Source organism: Oncorhynchus tshawytscha, linkage group LG28 (genome assembly GCF_018296145.1).
Source record: "Oncorhynchus tshawytscha isolate Ot180627B linkage group LG28, Otsh_v2.0, whole genome shotgun sequence".
NCBI lineage: Eukaryota > Metazoa > Chordata > Actinopteri > Salmoniformes > Salmonidae > Oncorhynchus > Oncorhynchus tshawytscha.
The window spans coordinates 30,990,930-31,010,302 of record NC_056456.1 but is presented as its reverse complement, the minus strand read 5'-3'; the positions used below and the strand labels follow the sequence as shown (position 1 = coordinate 31,010,302).

Sequence of the window (19,373 nt, the reverse complement as noted above, 5' to 3'; positions counted from 1 at the left end):
CTCTGTCAGGTGCTGGAGGACATGTCCTACCAGTGGGAAGTCCCATTCTGAAGAGGGTAGGTTGGGAAACAGTTTGTGGCACTCAGGGCATTGGCCGTGTGACTGCACGTCCTCACAGTAGCAATCCCTCTCAATGGTGCTCATGCACAGGTCACATGTGAAGTGGCCACAGAGGAGAGGGAATATTCTGTGGAGGCCTTTGGCACATGATGGGCAGTGTAGGTGAGAGACTATAACATGGGCAAAAATGTTCTCCTTGCCAGTTGTTGATGCACAAGATGCTGGCAATCTGAGTTGAAATTGAAATGCAGCCCATCTATTTATGTAGACTGTTTTTCATGAAAAAGCCTACAGCTTCAAACAAGATCCACATACAGTATATTTTTTTTGGTATTTTTAACTTAAAATGTAACCTTTATTTAACTAGGCAAGTCAGTTAAGAACAAATTCTTATTTACAATGGCAGCCTACCCCAGACAAACCCGGACGACGCTGTGCCAATTGTGCCCCGCCCTATGGGACTCGCAATCACGGTCGGATGTGATAGAGTCTGGATTCAAACCAGGGATTGTAGTGACCCCTCTTGCACTGAGATGCAGTGCCTTAGACCGGGCACAGCGAGTGGTGCAACGGGTGAAACAACGGAAGCCCATTAATTATTTTTGAAGGAAGGAGCGGGGGACCGGTGGGCGATGTGTTCATGGCCCAGGGACGTAAACAGAGCGGTACCAACTTTGGAGAAAACTGAACTGTATGTAAATACTCCGCAAGATCGCATTTTTATTGAAGCGCACTATTTTCCAAACCCTATTGAATTGGCTGTTGATACCTAGCTCAACCTAGCTTGCTTGCTTGCTAGCACCAACATTGGGGTACTAAGGGGTAACTAGCCCCCCCTAAGAACAATGTCTAATTGCTAACACAAAAAATCAACGTTTGTAACCCTCTTATGGTCTGCTATTGCACAATTCTAATTTGTACCTGTAGGTCACAAATAAAGCTATCCCCAGTCAAATTGAAGCAGTCACATTGTAAAATGTAGCCTATCAAATTCCTTATACAATTCTAGGCATACTAGGTTATGAGGCAGCCAGACAGGACACCACACATTATTGTCCTCACATATAGAGAGAAGACACATATACTGTAGATTCTAAAACAAGTCTTTATTGGTCAATGTACAGAAAGTGCTGCTGTGACCACCAAAGAGAAGGAAAAAAAAAACCTTTACAAAAACAAAAAGAAATGAAACATATATATAAAATAACTGTCTTTAACTGTTTTGACACAGTTTATATGCAAAAGTTTATTTTTACTCCTCTATGACACACTTGGTGTAAAGATGGGGTGAAACAAGGCAATGGGAAAGGCTCGTCTCACGATGATGACATCACAACCACAGGCATTAAGGCCGACGGGGAAGAGTTCTAACCACTGCTACAGACATAAACATGTAACGGATGCAGAGTTTAGAGTGGCATTCTGGGAAAATCAAGGGGTCAGAAAGGAGTTGGCTAGATTCAGCTACAGCAGCCCTGTTACAGGCCACCAGAGAATGAGCGTGAGGATCAATAGTTTCTGGTTTCTTACAAGTGGCACTTCTGACAGAGGTGGTTTATCATAGAACAACAACAACATGAGAGGGTATAGTCAGAAGTGGATTCCTCTCTTTGTCTCCTTTCCTTAATCTGTATGGACATGAAGTGAGCTGGTGAAAGCAACATTTGGGTAGGCAATGGAACCCATCAGTTTGCTTTCACCTTACCGGTGTTTTCGATGGACATGTGAAGGAAAGGAGACAAGGTGACATGTGAAGGAAAGGAAACAAGGTGAAGAAGACAATTCAGCCCTTTGAGATGCACCCAGGCAGCCCATTTTGGGGTTTTCCACTAATTGGTCATTTGACCAATCATATCTTTTCATATCAGATATTTTTCAGAGCTGATCTGATTGGTCAAAATACCAATCAATATATATATATACAATGATTTAACACAGAAATTTCAAGTGTTGAAAGGTGCCATGTGCAGCAATTGCTCCATTTCCTGGTTTCTAAAATTTGCCTAATTTCATTGTGAAGAGAATAATTTTACCATCTAAACCGCTTTGAAATGTATTTTCCATAACCAAACATATCGTATTTTCAGCTGTTTGAAGCTGGTGTACATAACCAAAAGTAAAAGATGCAAAAACAATACTTAAGCACGGGAAGCATAGAAAAAGTGCACGTAGAACTGAACTACCGCTTCTTAGACTTGCTTTCAATGAGTGACAGCTCCATAACTCATATTTCTATGTGCATTTGGTTGTGTCCCCAAAAATGGGCTGCCTGTGTAAAGACAGCCAAAGAGAATGTGATAAATTGTCTCTGCCCAGGCTAAAAATGCCAACCTGTCAAACCGAGAATAGGGATTTTGTATGATGTTGCCCTCAGGTGGTGACTAAAGGGATAGTTCACCCCAAAATGATCTGTCAGACCCATACTCCTTGTTTTAAAACAACACATGGAATGAAACATTTACACAACTTATGGACTTTATACCACTTTTGATGTATAAAAACAACAGACAAACTTTATTATGGGGTTAACTATCCCGTTAAGTGTCTATTCTCAGGCCCTCATCTCAGCCTAAGAAGTAGATGGACACAAGTCAACGGAAAATACAGATAGAGGCATGACCATGAGTGCTGATCTAAGGTCAGTTTTGCATTTTCCTTTCTAACGGTTAAAGTTAGGTGAAGGAGGGTAAGCTGATCCTAGATCTGTGGTTAGGAGAAACTCAACTACTCAAAATGCCCTGCCTCTGATGCAAGCAAGTTTAAACATACAGTTTGAGGAGAGGTAGGTGGGAGACAAGGGGCTCGATTCAATCCGTAGCGCTGAAGATCTGCGCTATAGTGCGATTGGTAAAGGTAATTGAGCCATCCCATGCAGCGTTTACCATGAATGCAATCTCTGCGAACATTGCCTTTACATCTGTTGCGTGTTGAAGCGCAGGTCTTCAACGCCACGGATTGAACCAAGCCCAAGGTGAATGATAGTTCAGCTACACTACTTGCTATATTCACGAGGGATTTATAAAAACGTACAGGAACTTCTCTTGGTTTCATATGTCCAAGAACATGAACCAGGGAGACAGAAAGAAAAAGGAGACTATCAAAAATGATCAAAATTAGTTTTGTAAATACATTGGCTCTTAAAATACCTTAAATAAATTAAATATGCTAATGATAATTTATAAGTCCGTTTTTCAGAAGACCTTAAATATATTTCCAAGATTTCAAATGAATGAAATACAATCTCAAAATCCAAAGAAATGCATAATTTTGTATTAATGCAAAAGAAGGTATTTACAATGAATGCATTCAATGATCTTTTTGTATTAGTAACTCAACAGCAATTGAGGAAGATAAGAGGAAAATGTCCTGTCCAATGTTTCGTGTCCAAACCCAGAAATAATGAAACACAGATGAACGGGCCATTGTATATAAGGTGGAAATGTGCTTGTGCAACTGAATTTTCAATTGGCCCTACCTACTGTGTTGTCAATGGTGGTTTTAAATAGGAACAATTAGTTACACCAAAATATGAGAAAATAAGCTCCACTGGTTAGTCAGAAAACAATGAAACCTTTTGTGTGTAATGCCTTATTTTGACCAGAAGAGAGCGACATTGGACATAAAACATTGGACAGTGGCAAACTTGATGGGTAGCTGTTTTCACAACTGATTGACTGACTTTCAGCAAATTCTGTATATGTAGGTGTGTGTGTGTGTGTATGTGCATGTGCGCATGCGTGAAAGATTAATATGTTATCGAAGAGCTATCCCATTCCAGCTTGCTCTTCAGCTTGCTCTCCTTCTCGTCGTCCTCCTCTTCCTCTGTTTCATCACTGTCGTCAGACTCTGCACTCGTGATGTCGCCTGCCTGTTCATCTTCCTCTTCCTCATTTACCTCCTCCACCGTCTGAGGCTCTCCGACGTTCTACGGGAAAGAACACAGTGGAACACAGAATTACTCTTCCAATATGTACAAGACACTTTAAAAATACTGTAACATAAGGGCGTGTCTGTAAAAACATCCAAAATAACTAATTCAGGCAGAGAGTTGGGGCACTCAACAAAAATGGTAGAGATGTATTTCTTTTTGCTCACTTGAATCCATTGTTCAGGATGAGAAGTACAGGTGAATGACATGATGTCAAGCTGACATCTTCCTCAGTGTTACCTGCATTGCACTTAGCTCCTATTTATAGCCTAGTGGTTTACTGAGACACAGCAATGTAAATAACATGATTCAAGGTGAATGGCAAATAATAGCACAAAATAATCATAGGAACAATCTTAGACACCATGGATCCTAAGATGTAGGGTAATAGAAAGTGAAGAATAATTTTCGCTCTCATTTCTATTACCCTACATGTTTTAGGGTCTCTGTACCGGCGCTTTCACAGACACCCAAATATTTGTGTTATAGAAGGAATTGTAAATGGATTACATTTAGATTGTTGCATTTTTACCACTGACATTTTTTTTTTTACCAATGAATTAAAAATGAAAATCTGAAATGTCTTCAGTCATTAAGTATTCAACCCCTTTGTTATGGCAAGCCTAAATAAGTCCAGGAGTAAAAATGTGCTTAATAAATTGCATGGATTTTTTGAATGGCTCTCTGTACCCCAAATACAATTAATGACCTGTAAGGTCCCTCAGTCGAGCAGTGAGTTTCAAACACAGATTCAACCACAAAGGCCAGGGAGTTTAAAAAAAATAAAATAATTATGCCTCGCACCTATTGGTAAATGGTGACTTTAAAACATTTACAGAATTCAATGTCTGCGATAGGAGAAAGTGAGAGTGGAAGGAAGCTTGTACAGAATAAAAATATTCCAAAACATGCATCCCGTTTGCACTGAAGTAATACTGCAAAAAATGTGGCAAAGCAATTCACCTTTTGTCCTGAATACAAAGTGTTATGTTTGGGGCAAATTCAATACAACACATTACTGAATACCACTCTCCATATTTTCAAGCATAGTGGTGGCTGTATCATGTTATTGGTATGCTTATAATCGTTAAGGACTGGGTCATTTTTCAGGATTAAAAAAGAAGTGGAATGGAGATAAGCATAGACAAAATCCTAGAGGAAAACCTGGTTCTCTCTGCTTTCCACCAGACACTGGGAGATTAATTCACCTTTCAGCAGAACAATAACCTAAAACATAAGGCCAAATCTACACTGGAGTTGTTTACCAAGAAGACAGCGAATGTTCCTGAGTGGCCGAGGTACAGTTTTAATCTACTTGAAGATCTATGGCAAAACTTGAAAATGGCTGTCTAGCAATGATCAACAACCAATTTGACAGAGCTTTGTTAGCTAGCTAGAAACTTACTGTTTAAGAAGGTTTGAATCCTAAGCAACTTGCATACACATTGTTTGAAGTACAATAGACCGACATAGCTACTGTAGTAGGTCAAAGCTGTGTGCTGGAAAAACTTGGTAGAGCATGGGTGGAAAACCTTGGTAGAGCATGGGTGGAAAACCTTGGTAGAGCATGGGTGAAAAACCTTGGTAGAGCATGGGTGAAAAACCTTGGTAGAGCATGGGTGGAAAACCTTGGTAGAGCATGGGTGAAAAACCTTGGTAGAGCATGGGTGGAAAACCTTGGTAGAGCATGGGTGGAAAACCTTGGTAGAGCATGGGTGGAATAGGCATTGTGGTGCTCACTTGAATTTACTTTCTTTTTCGGCTTCAGACCAATGCCTACTTCTCACCAATCACCAACACCTTGAATTAGTCTTTTTGACCGTTTTTTCTTGGCAAGCCATTGTTGAATTTCTGTCATTGTTGTCGAGCACCCCTCCTATTTATATGTTTGTTGTTGTGCGGAGGCCTACCTGAACACTTAAAAGCTATAGATCAGAAATCATTGATAATATAACTTATCAAAGGACAAAAATAATGTCCTTGCTACAAAACCCAATCCCTAAATATAATACCAAAACAAGTTCGACGTAATAAATGTAATGAAACACATGTAATAAAACCCAGTCACAAATCAACCCCTAGCCATTCCACTAGACCTAGAGTAGGCCTAATCAATCATTCAACCCCTAGCCATTCCACTAGACCTAGAGTAGGCCTAATCAATCATTCAACCCCTAGCCATTCCACTAGACCTAGAGTAGGCCTAATCAATCATTCAACCCCTAGCCATTCCACTAGACCTAGAGTAGGCCTAATCAATCATTCAACCCCTAGCCATTCCACTAGACCTAGAGTAGGCCAAATCAATCATTCAACCCCTAGCCATTCCACTAGACCTAGAGTAGGCCTAATCAATCATTCAACCCCTAGCCATTCCACTAGACCTAGAGTAGGCCTAATCAATCATTCAACCCTTAGCCATTCCCCTAGACCTAGAGTAGGCCTAATCAATCATTCAACCCCTAGCCATTCCACTAGACCTAGAGTAGGCCTAATCAATCATTCAACCCCTAGCCATTCCACTAGACCTAGAGTAGGCCTAATCAATCATTCAACCCCTAGCCATTCCACTAGACCTAGAGTAGGCCTAATCAATCATTCAACCCCTAGCCATTCCACTAGACCTAGAGTAGGCCTAATCAATCATTCAACCCTTAGCCAGGCCTAATCAATCATTCAACCCCTAGACCTAGACCTAGAGTAGGCCTAATCAATCATTCAACCATTCCCTAGCCATTCCACTAGACCTAGAGAGTAGGCCTAATCAATCATTCAACCCCTAGCCATTCCACTAGACCTAGAGTAGGCCTAATCAATCATTCAACCCCTAGCCATTCCACTAGACCTAGAGTAGGCCTAATCAATCATTCAACCCTTAGCCATTCCCTAGACCTAGAGTAGGCCTAATCAATCATTCAACCCTAGCCATTCCAATAGACCTAGAGTAGGCCTAATCAATCATTCAACCCCTAGCCATTCCACTAGACCTAGAGTAGGCCTAATCAATCATTCAACCCCTAGCCATTCCACTAGACCTAGAGTAGGCCTAATCAATCATTCAACCCCATTAGCTATTCCACTAGACCTAGAGTAGGCCTAATCAATCATTCAACCCCTAGCCATTCCACTAGACCTAGAGTAGGCCTAATCAATAATCAATCATTCAACCCCTAGCCATTCCACTAGACCTAGAGTAGGCCTAATCAATCATTCAACCCCTAGCCATTCCACTAGACCTAGAGTAGGCCTAATCCATCATTCAACCCCTAGCCATTCCACTAGACCTAGAGTAGGCCTAATCAATCATTCAACCCCTAGCCATTCCACTAGACCTAGAGTAGGCCTAATCCATCATTCAACCCCTAGCCATTCCACTAGACCTAGAGTAGGCCTAATCAATCATTCAACCCCTAGCCATTCCACTAGACCTAGAGTAGGCCTAATCAATCATTCAACCCCTACACATATTCAGTCAATTCAATAGGTCTCAACAATTCAGATCTTCACAAGTGCCTTGGAGTTGATTTTAGTTGACAATGCCTTCTCTGGGAATTCCTTTGTGTAATGTCCTCTCACCTCCATAGGGTTGACTGTGATGGTGAGGGTGGAGTCGTCCCAGTCCATCTCTGGGTCCTTGGCTCCATCCTCCTCACTCTTGGAGCTGTCCTGGTGGGTACTGTGGAGCCTGTAGATGCCTAGCACCACTATACACACCAGGGCGGCGATACAGATCACTACCACGACTGTGGCAGCTGGAGGGGTGCCTGTGGGGGGAGAAATGTGTTTAAAAGACAAGTTCATCTGAAATTACAAAATCACTTCACTGTTTCATTACATTGAAAGTAGTGTGTATTAGTATTATTAATGAAATATAAAAAAAAGTATGGAGGGACTGGCTTTCTGTTCTTGTGGTAAAACCGTAGAAATCTGCTGCCACATTCTTTCCATTGAGTTGTGTCTCTACACTCGGTTCTCTCTGTACACAATAGGGCAGAGATCCCCAGTTCCCTCTGCCATGTGCTCTGTCCTCCCTACCCTTGGGAGTATCACTCAGTCCTGTGTATGTGTTTGTGTGTTTGCCTGTGTGTGACCCTGAGAGAGGGAGACAGAGACAGCATGTGTCTATATGATCTGAAGGCTTAGCCTAATCTGGATCCCCCTCCAGTTCAACCAAACACACCCTCAGGTCTTCACCGTGCATGTGTGTGTGTGTGTGTGTGTGTGTGTGTGTGTGTGTGTGTGTGTGTGTGTGTGTGTGTGTGTGTGTGTGTGTGTGTGTGTGTGTGTGTGTGTGTGTGTGTGTGTGTGTGTGTGTGTGTGTGTGTGTGTGTGTGTGTGTGTGAACTGCTGCTGTGTGCCTTACCTGAGATGTGGGAATTGACAGAGTGCACCATCAGGGGATGATGCACCGACCGCATGTACTGGGATTGGACAGCCATGTGATTGACATGCTCTACGGGTGCTGCGTTGTGAACGAGGCTAACCTGAGGACGGGACAAAGAACATATCAGTCAGTATGGAGATGGCACTGATGCAGACAAAGACCGACAGGGATAAAGGGGAAATGGGGCTGGGTGATAAGTGACGGTGCAGAAATGTGGCGAGAAAGAGTGTTCAGGAGTGTGAGAAAATGAGAGAGAGGTGTTAAATTAGGTATGAAGACAGAAGAGAGGCAGTGGTGGAAATATGAGAGAATAGAATGTGTGAGTGGGGGTGAAGTAGAAAAGAGAACCGTTTCATCCCTGACCTCCAAGTTAAACTCATTACTGGTGTAGCGTCCATTGAGCTCAGAGCAGGTGAGCCTGAACCTCCTGTTACTCAGGGTCGCCGGGCGCCAGTTCCTATAGCGCACCTGCCTGAGGGCCTCCTCATAATGGGCCATGGAGTCCACACCTAGGGAAAAAGACAGGAAAAAAAGGCATTATTACCAAGGGTGTTCCTGGTGTTCCCAACCAAATATAGATGGTGTCCCCCAGGGCTCAGCACTGGGCCCAGTGTTTTTCTCAAGACACTAATATAAATATATTGACCTCAATCCAATAGAAAATTTGTGGGCAGAACTGAAAAAGCGTTTGCGAGCAAGGAGGCTTACAAACCTGACTGCGTTACACCAGCTCTGTGAGGAGGAATGGGCCAAAATTCACCCAACTTATTGTGGGAAGCTTGTGGAAAGCTACCCAAAACATTTCACCTAAGTTAAACAATTTAAAGGCAATGCTACCAAATACTAATTGAGTGTATGTAAACTTCTGACCCACTGGGAATGTGATGAAATAAATAAAAGCTGAAATAATCACTCTACTATGATTCTGACATTTCACATTCTTAAAATAAAGTGGTGATCCTAACTGACCTAAGACAGGGATTTTTTACTCTGATTAAATGTCAGGAATTGTGAAAAACCGAGTTTAAATGTATTTGGCTAAGGTGTATGTAAACTTCCGACTTCAACTACACATACCATATATGGATATTCCTGAGGTGGAGTTCGTGGCGTCCAGGTGTTTCCCCATTAGAGAGCTGTGGTGAATCTCCAGACTCTCTTGCTCCGGGTTGAGCTCCTCTCCAATTACCAGGACATCACAGTAATCCAGGTTGTGCATCGCCTCCAGAACACCAGGCCTGTAGACTATACACATATACACAAACGCACCCAAAATCAAACACAGACATGGATGCACAAACACACACTTTTACAACTTGACTACTTGGGATCACTTCATGCTGATCAACATGTATCCACGGTAACCGGCCCCTCATCCACCTGCGCTGAATGGCACACCGTCACCCTTGGTTACAGTGCTGGTGATGCGCAGCTCCTTGAAGGGTGCCACGCCCATGGATCCACGCAGGTCGGCGGCAGGCCTGACGAGTTGATCTGAACCAGCGATGGTGATCCGTGGCTCGCTGGGTGGCAGGACCATTACTAAAGCCTTAATGTCTGGGATGGAGATGCATATGTCCTCCCCGAAACACCTGAGCTCCCAGGAGGAGAAGAGAAAAGTAGTAGAAAATAGAGATAGACATTAGTGTATTGACAGATGATGCAAAAAGTCCACCTTGTTTTCCTCAGGTTACGATTGTTCAGGGCAGTTTTTGTAGATAATTGGCCTACAGATAAGGAACAAGAGGGTAAGAGAGATTAGGGGAACATAATTGCCATTTGATACTGGAATCAGAATAAATTGCTTTGTGTGGCACCATTAATGAGTGCTTTCACCCAAGAGGACACAGCCTAAATACTCTTTCTGGTCCTGGTAATGAATGACTTGGCACTTTTAATTTTAATTTCAGAGATCAGAGACAGTTACTGTAAAGACAGATTGTGATAGAGGCAACTGTGAAAGTGGACATCAAATTGTTTTTGCAAGTGGTCTCTGTTGGCAACAAACTCTACAGCTTTTCAGAATATTTGGGAGTGAGTGATGTGCTTTTGAGACAGATGGCTCGAAACTGCCCATTTCCAATAACACACACATCCACATTTGTTTACTAATTATCACATTTTCTCATCAACACAATTGAACACTTTCTCAGCCAACGGTTAACATGAAAACCCCAAACAAAGAAACATTTTAATGTTATATTTCTACATTCACTGTACCTACTTCCTACACACTTGTGCTTAGGGGTAAGGGCTTAGGGGCTAGGAGTTGTTTCTGGATTTGACATTCTCTCTGACACCTTTCACAGTTACTACTGTTTAAGTAGTCCTCAGACGATGTTGCCCCTAGTCACTGATTTAAGATCAATTTTGCACTTATCCATATTGGATTACGACTTGGGGAGGGTAAGCTGAACCTAGATCTGGGATCTAGATTCTAAGGATATCCTACCCAGAGCGAGGAGCTGCCCTGCCACCCAGGCCGTCTGGGGGAAACAAGCTGGCTGTCATTACAGTTTGAGGGGGGCAGTGCAGTCTCTCAGGATTAATACAAACGCTGGCGCCTAAAGCCTAGAAATTACGCTTTTCAAGGGTCGGTGAAAAGTGCTCTTCACTAACTTATTTATTCATATATTTACTTTCCCACGCTAATTAAAAACAGTCTATTTGTTTATATGATAACAGTGCTTCTGGCTTTACTAGCTAAACTTACTGATTGGACTGCTTTCCCATGGTAATTACTTGCACTAAGTCTAGGCCTAAATAAAGCATGTACTTAGATGTATTGTTCTCCTTCACTAAATAATAGACTGGCTTTGAATGGGATGTGTGTGTCTGTGTATGTGTATGTGTGTGTCTGTGTATTTACATGTATTAGAATAGGAAGAGTGTGTGTTGTGTGTGTCAAATCAAAATCAAATCAAATGTATGTGTGTGTGTGTGTGTGTGTGTGTGTGTGTGTGTGTGTGTGTGTGTGTGTGTGTGTGTATGTGTGTGTGTGTGTGTGTGTGTGTGTGTGTGTGTGTGTGTGTGTGTGTGTGTGTGTGTGTGTGTGTGTGTGTGTGTGTGTGTGCATAGTGAGTGTGCATAGAGCCAGCCAGTGCAGAGTCAGGGCCAAAATACCCCAGGGTCAATGCACACCAGTATTTCTACTTGCACATCCTCATCTTGCACATCGATCACTCCAGTGTAAATTGCTAAATTGTAATTACATTGCTACTATTGGCCTATTTATTGCCTTACCTCCTTACTTCATTTGCACAAACTGCAGACAGATTTTTCTATTGTTTCTATTGACTGTATGTTTGTTTATGTGTAACTCTGTGTTGTTGTTTTTGTCACACTGCTTTGCTTTATCTTGGCCAGGTCGCAGTTGTAAATGAGAACTTGATCTCAACTAGCCTACCTGGTTAAATAAAGGTGAAACAAATAAATTATTTTAAAAAATGTATGTGTGTGTATGTGGATGTCTGATTAGTTGATCTCCATAATTACCTTACAAACTGGCTTTGAATAGGAAGTGCGTGTGTGTGTGTGTGTGTGTGCCTGCGTGCGTGTACCTGCAATCGCGTGTGTAGATTTATCCGATAAGCAAAATTGTCTGTAACTCCACAAACAATTACCCTGAACAACATCGGTAAAATATTTGTGGGGTGTACATTCTCCAGACTAAACTAGGGCCTGTCATGCCAAATAGTGTCCCTCGGCCAAATTGTGTCCTCTCTGCGTCACAATGGGATCCGGACCTCACTAAATAAATGCCACTTGACCAGAAACACTACTAAGGGGTTGCTTCCAAAACAACACCCTGTTGCCTACATATTCCCTATGAGCCCTGATCACAAGTAGTGCACCATGTAGAGTATAGGGTGCAGTTTGGGACATAGCCAGGGACATATTTCTGCTGAGTAGGAGGAGCCGTCTCTCTCTATACAAGGCAGCGGTCTGAATTCTGAGTTTGAATAATCCTATTACAGCTCCTGTGACAGGAGTCCACTATCCACCACAATCGTCCATTTTGATTTGGCCGACCCCTCCCTCACTGTTTAACTGTGAACAGGTGTAGACACGTATACAGGGGGCGCACACACACACAGACACACATACTACACTCACCCAGCCAGTCAGTCAGTCACCCACCCACCCAGCCAGTCAGCCACCCACCCAGCCAGTCACCCAGCCAGTCAGCCAGCCACCCACCCACCTAGCCAGTCAGCCAGTCAGCCACCCACCCACCCAGCCAGTCAGTCACCCACCCACCCACCCACCCACCCACCCAGCCAGTCAGCCACCCACCCAGCCAGTCACCCACCCAGCCAGTCAGCCACCCACCCAGCCAGTCACCCACCCACCCTCCCAGTCAGCCACCCACCCACCCAGCCAGTCAGCCACCCACCCAGCCAGTCACCCACCCACCCACCCAGTCACCCACCCACCCAGCCAGTCAGCCACCCAATCAGCCAGTCAGTCACCCACCCACCCACCCACCCAGCCAGTCACCCACCCACCCACCCAGCCAGTCAGCCACCCACCCAACCAGTCAGTCACCCACCCACCCACCCACCCGTCCACCCAGTCAGCCACCCACCCAGCAAGTCACCCACCCACCCAGCCAGTCAGCCACCCAATCAGCCAGCCAGTCTTAACAGAGCTATATTTGTCTAATGATCAACTTTCCCTCTCTGAGTGCTCTCTGGCATGAGAAACCCTGACATAGCAGATTGCCTTCATGGCCCTCATTCATATCCTCATCATCAGCTGACGAGATGTTGGCCCCTGTGCCACAGCTCCATGGCAACCACGGCGCAACGGCATCCCAGCGGCCCTCTCAACCGTGGCGTGGTGGGTTGGAATGGTGTGGTTACTGAGGGGAGATGTAAAGAGAGGGACATGCCTCTCCCCTCTAACACTCCTGATTAGCACATCAGACACAGAGAGACCACAGGCCGCGCCAGACATCAGACCCACACACAACCTGGAACGTACACACTAACCTTGAGAGCGCGCCAAAAACACGGATACACACTGACCCGGGGACACACAGAGAGCAAAGGCAGAGACTCGGATGTACACACACCCCCACACCCACACACACACCACACACGCACACACTGACCCGAGGACATGCATTTGAAGGACTCCACTTTCACACAGTAGATTTTCTATCTTTTCTCTCACTCTCCCACCATCAAAATACTTCCCCCTCTCTTTCCCCAGAGAACCACATTTCTTTACCTCTGCTGTATTTGTTTGTGTGAAATACACAAATGAAGGCTTGATAAACACATTCTGTGAAGGGATACAAGTATTTCTGTGTGCTTGGTGTGAATCATGTTTGTGTGTCTGTGCTTGTAAACTATGTGTGAGAGAGCAAGGAAAAGAGGTTGAGGAGTGTGAGCATGTGTGTGGGAGACAGATTACAGTGTGTGTCTGTGTGTGGGAGACAGATTACAGTGTGTCTGTGTGTGGGAGACAGATTACAGTGTGTGTCTGTGTGTGGGAGACAGATTACAGTGTGTGTCTGTGTGTGGGAGACAGATTACAGTGTGTGTCTGTGTGTGGGAGACAGATTACAGTGTGTGTCTGTGTGTGGGAGACAGATTACTGTGTGTGCGTACACATACACATCTATAGGGTTCCATACTCACTGTACGGTGGTGGTGATGTGTAGCTGTCTGAGGCCTGCTGTGGGGAACTGGCGTGAGTTGATGTAGGAGACCTTGGCCATGGCTGTGTTGACACTCTCCAGGTCCTCTCCCTCCATCACCAGCACCGACTGGGCTGGGTTGAAGTGGAACTGCACACACAGAAGAACACATGAATCAACACATCGATACTAGAGGTGAAGTTAATTTACTGTGATGTCTTGAACCTCTCGATTTGTACCGTTTCTACATGGATCGCATTAAAAATAAATACTTGACCAAAGAGTATAATCATATTTATCAGATTGATGGTGATTTTTCAGATCTCCTAACAGTACTGTTTGTAGAACACAGATGTTATGACTTATAAGGGTAAGGTGTGTTTGTAGATTTATGTCTGTTTATATGTGTTTGTATGTGTGTGTGTGTGCACCAGCGTGTCTGCAGAGCTGTCACCTTGATGTCCTTGCCCAGGCTCTCCAGTGAGTGGATATCCAGTCCTTCCTTACAGGCCTGTAGACAGGAGATGACTTTCTGGGTCTCGATCCTCCCTGGCCGGATGGTCAGCCCAGACAGACTGCCCCGGAAGAACTGGGTGAACCGTGGGGTGGACACCTCACCACCTAGGGAGGAGAAGAGGAAGGATGGGAGCTCAAGGTTTGTTCAGTTCAAAGCTCCATCTTAAAACGGCTTCCGTGGAGATCATGTCCTCTCCTTCATCCGTTCTGATCTGAAACTACAGAGCAGGTGAAAGCAATATTGTGCCTGCCTCTATTATAATATAAGAATATGCTTTGGTAATTCTTTATCATACAGTCCTTTATGCTTTATTTACTCGGTCTAAGTTAGAAATTACACTTTAAGAAAAGAGATGAACCTACATAACTAACCTTTCAACAAGACTAACCTTTACAAATAAAGGTTTCACTAAAGGCTAACAGAGGGTGACCTTTGTTACCACATTTCCTAAACAGCAGGTAAATACCAAGCCAAACAGTACTGTAAAATAAAGCCGATAGCGTGACTACGGAAATGCCAGCCAGTTTTGTTTGCCAGCTCCCATCTGCTCTCCCCACTTCTTTTTTAAAGCGACTGTCAAAACAACAAAATAAAAACATGTCCAATGTGAGGTAGATTTGGGCTCAGAGCGTCAGGGACACGAGACCTGTGAAACGCTGCCGTTGTCTTATTCAGACGAGTGTGTGCGAGTCTCCTCTTTGATCCACTGGCAGATGGAACTGGCAGTTCGCTAGTCACTATAGTAACGTGCTAACGGCCCCAGAGCCGGGTCTCGCCCCCTGCATCGGCTCCAGACTTATTGCTTATTATTATGATGCTATCAATTAACTGTTGTGGCACCGAAGGACAGATTGAGGGAGCATATTTTGGGTCATTTCAGTATCGTCCTACCAAAACAGGATCATTTGAACACGTTCAGTGCGTAGGCCTCAGTGCTGATAGCATATGCCATTTCTGCACATCTGGCTGTATAGTATTTACACCTGCAGTGAGAAAGATAGCAATTAAGTTTAAATCAACAGTTTGACTTAGCTGTATTAGGAAAAGAGAGTAGGTTCAAGATTATGGTTAAGAAGAGGCAGAATATGACAGTTGGCCTAAGGACAACCAAAGTTTCTCTGCACTATACTTCCCTAGTAGGGACGTTTAGTAATTACATGGCATACATTGCTCGTCTACTCTGCTGAAGAACACCATTCAAAGCAATCTCCATAAACGTTTCCCCAACGAAAATGGGTAAAAAAAAATCAAATAAACTCTGTCGCTCTAGTCTCAAGTCACAAATCTCGTTTTGATTTGGGGGAGTTAAAATGATGTCTGGGGCCTTTCGTTCTGTGTGTCTCTTCATTACGTTGTTGATTGTGTGCAGGGTGGTGGGTACTTAGAAAGGCAATCCTGTTCACTAATGGTCTGCAAAGTTATCAGTTGCGGCTTAGTGAAGCTTAAAGCAGCTTCACTGGGTTGTAATAGCCAAAGAACTTGTCTTCCATTCAGACTGTCTTAATCCCTTCTGCAGGGCTTTCTCACACAATCACAGATTCATGGAAAGAGAGAGGAAACAGGAGAAAAAAGAGAAAATTGCAATCAGGAGCCAGATTAAAATAAATTCAAATGACACGGAAATGCCCTTGACGTTGGACCTCGATGCCTCGAGTGGGGCTCATGTGATTTAGCATTAACCACCTCGCGGACCTGCTCCCCCCCAGCAAACACATTTAAATCATAATTATTTTGAATCATAAAAGCTATGGTAAGTAGTGCTTCTTCGTTCAAATGGGATCATTAGCCCCCTCTTTTCAAGCGGCTGGAATTGACAGCCTGTGTTTCCTGTTCGATGTCTCCAAGCTTGAGCCTCTTTGATTTGAAAAAGAATGACTCGATGTTAGAGGTTGTTTCGTGAGCCAATGCTAACTAGCGTTAGTGCAATGACTCGAAGTCTATGGTAACTAGGTCGACCGAGAGTTGTCTGTTTTTTGACCAATTTGACCAAACGTGTATTTTTCCATTTATAGACACATCCTATGTGTTAATCAAATCAACTGTATTCACTGAGCTTGTGTGATGCTTTAAGCACATTGTTTCATGATATAATTAAGACACACAAATGACTAGAGGGAGTCTGACCGCAATTGATTTGATTGTGCCGGGCCGGGCTGAGAATTGTTGCCGGATGTCTCCTCCCTGCTGCAGCGACCACCACAGAATTTCAACAGTGTTTATCGCGCTGTCCGTGTTGCTGAAGCTGCAACGTAATTACAGCCATTTCTGACTGAAAAGTTCTGTTACCGAAATCCCCCATTTGTTTAGGAAAAACATTACATTTTCCCTCAACCCTTGCTCTCTTTATGTGACACATGTACGCATCGCATGCACATAACCAATAGAGCCTGACCTATAGCATATCATAATCACATCAATAAATAGGTTATAACCAACTCTGAACACGAGATAGCAAAATGGATGCAGAGGACGTGACAAATAAACTTGAAAAGGGGGAATGTTTGTTTACTGGTTGCTCAGGAGGTAAAGGGGTAGTCGATTTGTGGAATACATTTTACTAGTTGTGACAAAACATTGGAGATCAAGAAAAAGAGGGTAAGAAGCTCTGCGTGCATATTATGTTTGACAAACAGTTACTGTTAGATTACAATATAATTATTCTGACCGTTTGGAACAATGCAAACATTTAAAAAATTATAAGCATACCAGAGAGTCTGTTGTAACGTTATAATTTAATTTTTTTTTTGAAAAGCAAAGACTATAAACAGTCACATTCGTGAATGCAATTTCCGAAACGGAATAGTTTATTTATTGTTTACGCTAATTATTCAAAGGTTGCATTGTTATTTTTTGAAATTTATTTAACCTTTTTTTCTCCCCAATTTCGTGGTATCCAATTGTTTAAGTAGCTACTATCTTGTCTCATCGCTACAACTCCCGTACGGGCTCGGGAGAGACGAAGGTTGAAAGTCATGCGTCCTCCGATACACAACCCAACCAAGCCGCACTGCTTCTTAACCTCTTGGATTTAGGGGGCGCCATTTTAATTTTTGGATGAAAAACGTTCCCGTTTTAAACAAGATATTTTGTCACGAAAAGATGCTTGACTATGCAAATAATTGACAACTTTGGAAAGAAGACACTCTGACGTTTCCAAAACTGCAAAGATATTGTCTGTGAGTGCCACAGAACTGATGTTACAGGCGAAACCCAACCAGGAAGTGCTGCATTTTTTGAAACCGCCTCATGCCAATGACTCCTTATTTGGCTGTGAATGAGCTACCAATGAGCTTACGTTTTCCACGTATTCCCCAAGGTGTCTACAGCATTGTGACATCTTTTTAGGCATTTCCATTGAAGAATGGCTGTAAGGGACCATATGTAGCATGTGGTCACATGGTGTCTCCCGCAGAAAATCTTGCGTAAAATACTGAGGTAGCCATTTTTCCAATCGCTTCTTATGAGAAACCAATTGCCTCGATGGATATATTATCGAATATATATGTTAAAAACACCTTGAGGATGGATCCTAAACAATATTTGCCGTGTTTCTGTCGATATTATGGAGCAAATTTTGAAAAAAGTTTAGCGTTATAGTTGCAGCATTTTCCGGTCGATTTCTCAGCCAAGCATGATGAAGAAACGAAACGGGAGCTATTTCGCCTACAAAAATAATATTTTTGGAAAAAGGGAACATTTGCTATCTAACTGGGAGTCTCCTGAGTGAAAGCATCTGAAGTTCTTCAAAGGTAAATTATTTAATTTGGTTGCTTTTCTTATTTTCGTGAAAATGTTGCCTGCTGCCAGCAGAGCCTAGCATAGCATTATGCCATGATAAACTTACACAAATGCTTGTCTAGCGTTGGCTATAATGCATATTTTGAAAATCTTAGATGACAGTGTCGTTAACAAAAGGCTAAGCTTGTGTTTGAATGTATTTATTTAATTTCATTTGCGATTTTCATGAATAGGAAAAGTTTATGTCCGCTGCGTTATGCTAATGCGTTTGAGGCTATGATTACGCTCCCGGATACAGGTTTGCTCGTTGCAAGAGGTTTTAACACAGCGGAGCATCCAACCCGGAAGCCAGCCGCACCAATGTGTCGGAGGAAACACCGTGCACCTGGCAACCTTGGTTAGCGCGCACTGCGAACGGCCCGCCACAGGAGTCGCTGGTGCGCGATGAGTCAAGGATATCCCTACCGGCCAAACCCTCCCTAACCCGGATGACGCTAGGCCAATTGTGCATCGCCCCACGGACCTCCCGGTCGCGGACGGTTACGACAGAGCCTGGGCGCAAACCCAGAGTCTGGCACAGCTGGCGTTGTAGTACAGCGCCCTTAACCACTGCGCCACCCGGGAGGCCATTGTTATTTTATTTTAAATATAATGCTTGATTGCATTTGAAATTATGAATGACTTGTATGCTCTGTAATGACATTAATGAATGAATGATTGAAATCAAATCAAACTTTATTTGTCACGAGCCGAAAACAACAAGTGTAGACTTTACCGTGAAATGCTTACTTACAAGCTCTTAACCAACAGTGCAGTTCAAGAAGAGTTAAGAAAATATTTACCAAGTAGACTAAAATAAAAAATTAGAAGAAAAAGTAACACAACAAGAATAACAATAACGAGGATATACACATGGGGCACCGGTACCGAGTCAGTGTGCGGGGGTACAGGTTAGTTGAGGTAATTTGTACATGTAGGTAGGGGTGAAGTGAATATGCATAGATAATAAACACTGAGTAATAGCAGTGTACAAAAGGGAGGGGGGTCAATGTAAATTGTCCGGTGGTGATTTTGTTAATTGTTCAGCAGTCTTATGGCT

The 19,373-nt window shown here is 43.3% G+C and overlaps 1 protein-coding gene across 1 annotated transcript in view; it reads right to left on the bottom strand.

Annotated features, from left to right (window-relative positions):
- Positions 1-1,149: 1,149 nt before the first annotated feature.
- The window catches only part of clstn2a (calsyntenin 2a), a 277,961-nt gene continuing 259,737 nt past the window's right edge, over positions 1,150-19,373 (bottom strand). Inside the window, exons 10-17 of the mRNA XM_042308068.1 lie at positions 14,474-14,640; positions 14,021-14,169; positions 9,753-9,964; positions 9,450-9,617; positions 8,736-8,881; positions 8,352-8,472; positions 7,565-7,752; positions 1,150-3,985 (exon numbers count right to left, since the gene is read on the bottom strand). Coding sequence (XP_042164002.1) covers positions 3,806-3,985; positions 7,565-7,752; positions 8,352-8,472; positions 8,736-8,881; positions 9,450-9,617; positions 9,753-9,964; positions 14,021-14,169; positions 14,474-14,640 — 1,331 coding nt within the window. The 3' untranslated portion in view covers positions 1,150-3,805. The remainder of the gene's footprint in view (positions 3,986-7,564; positions 7,753-8,351; positions 8,473-8,735; positions 8,882-9,449; positions 9,618-9,752; positions 9,965-14,020; positions 14,170-14,473; positions 14,641-19,373) is intronic.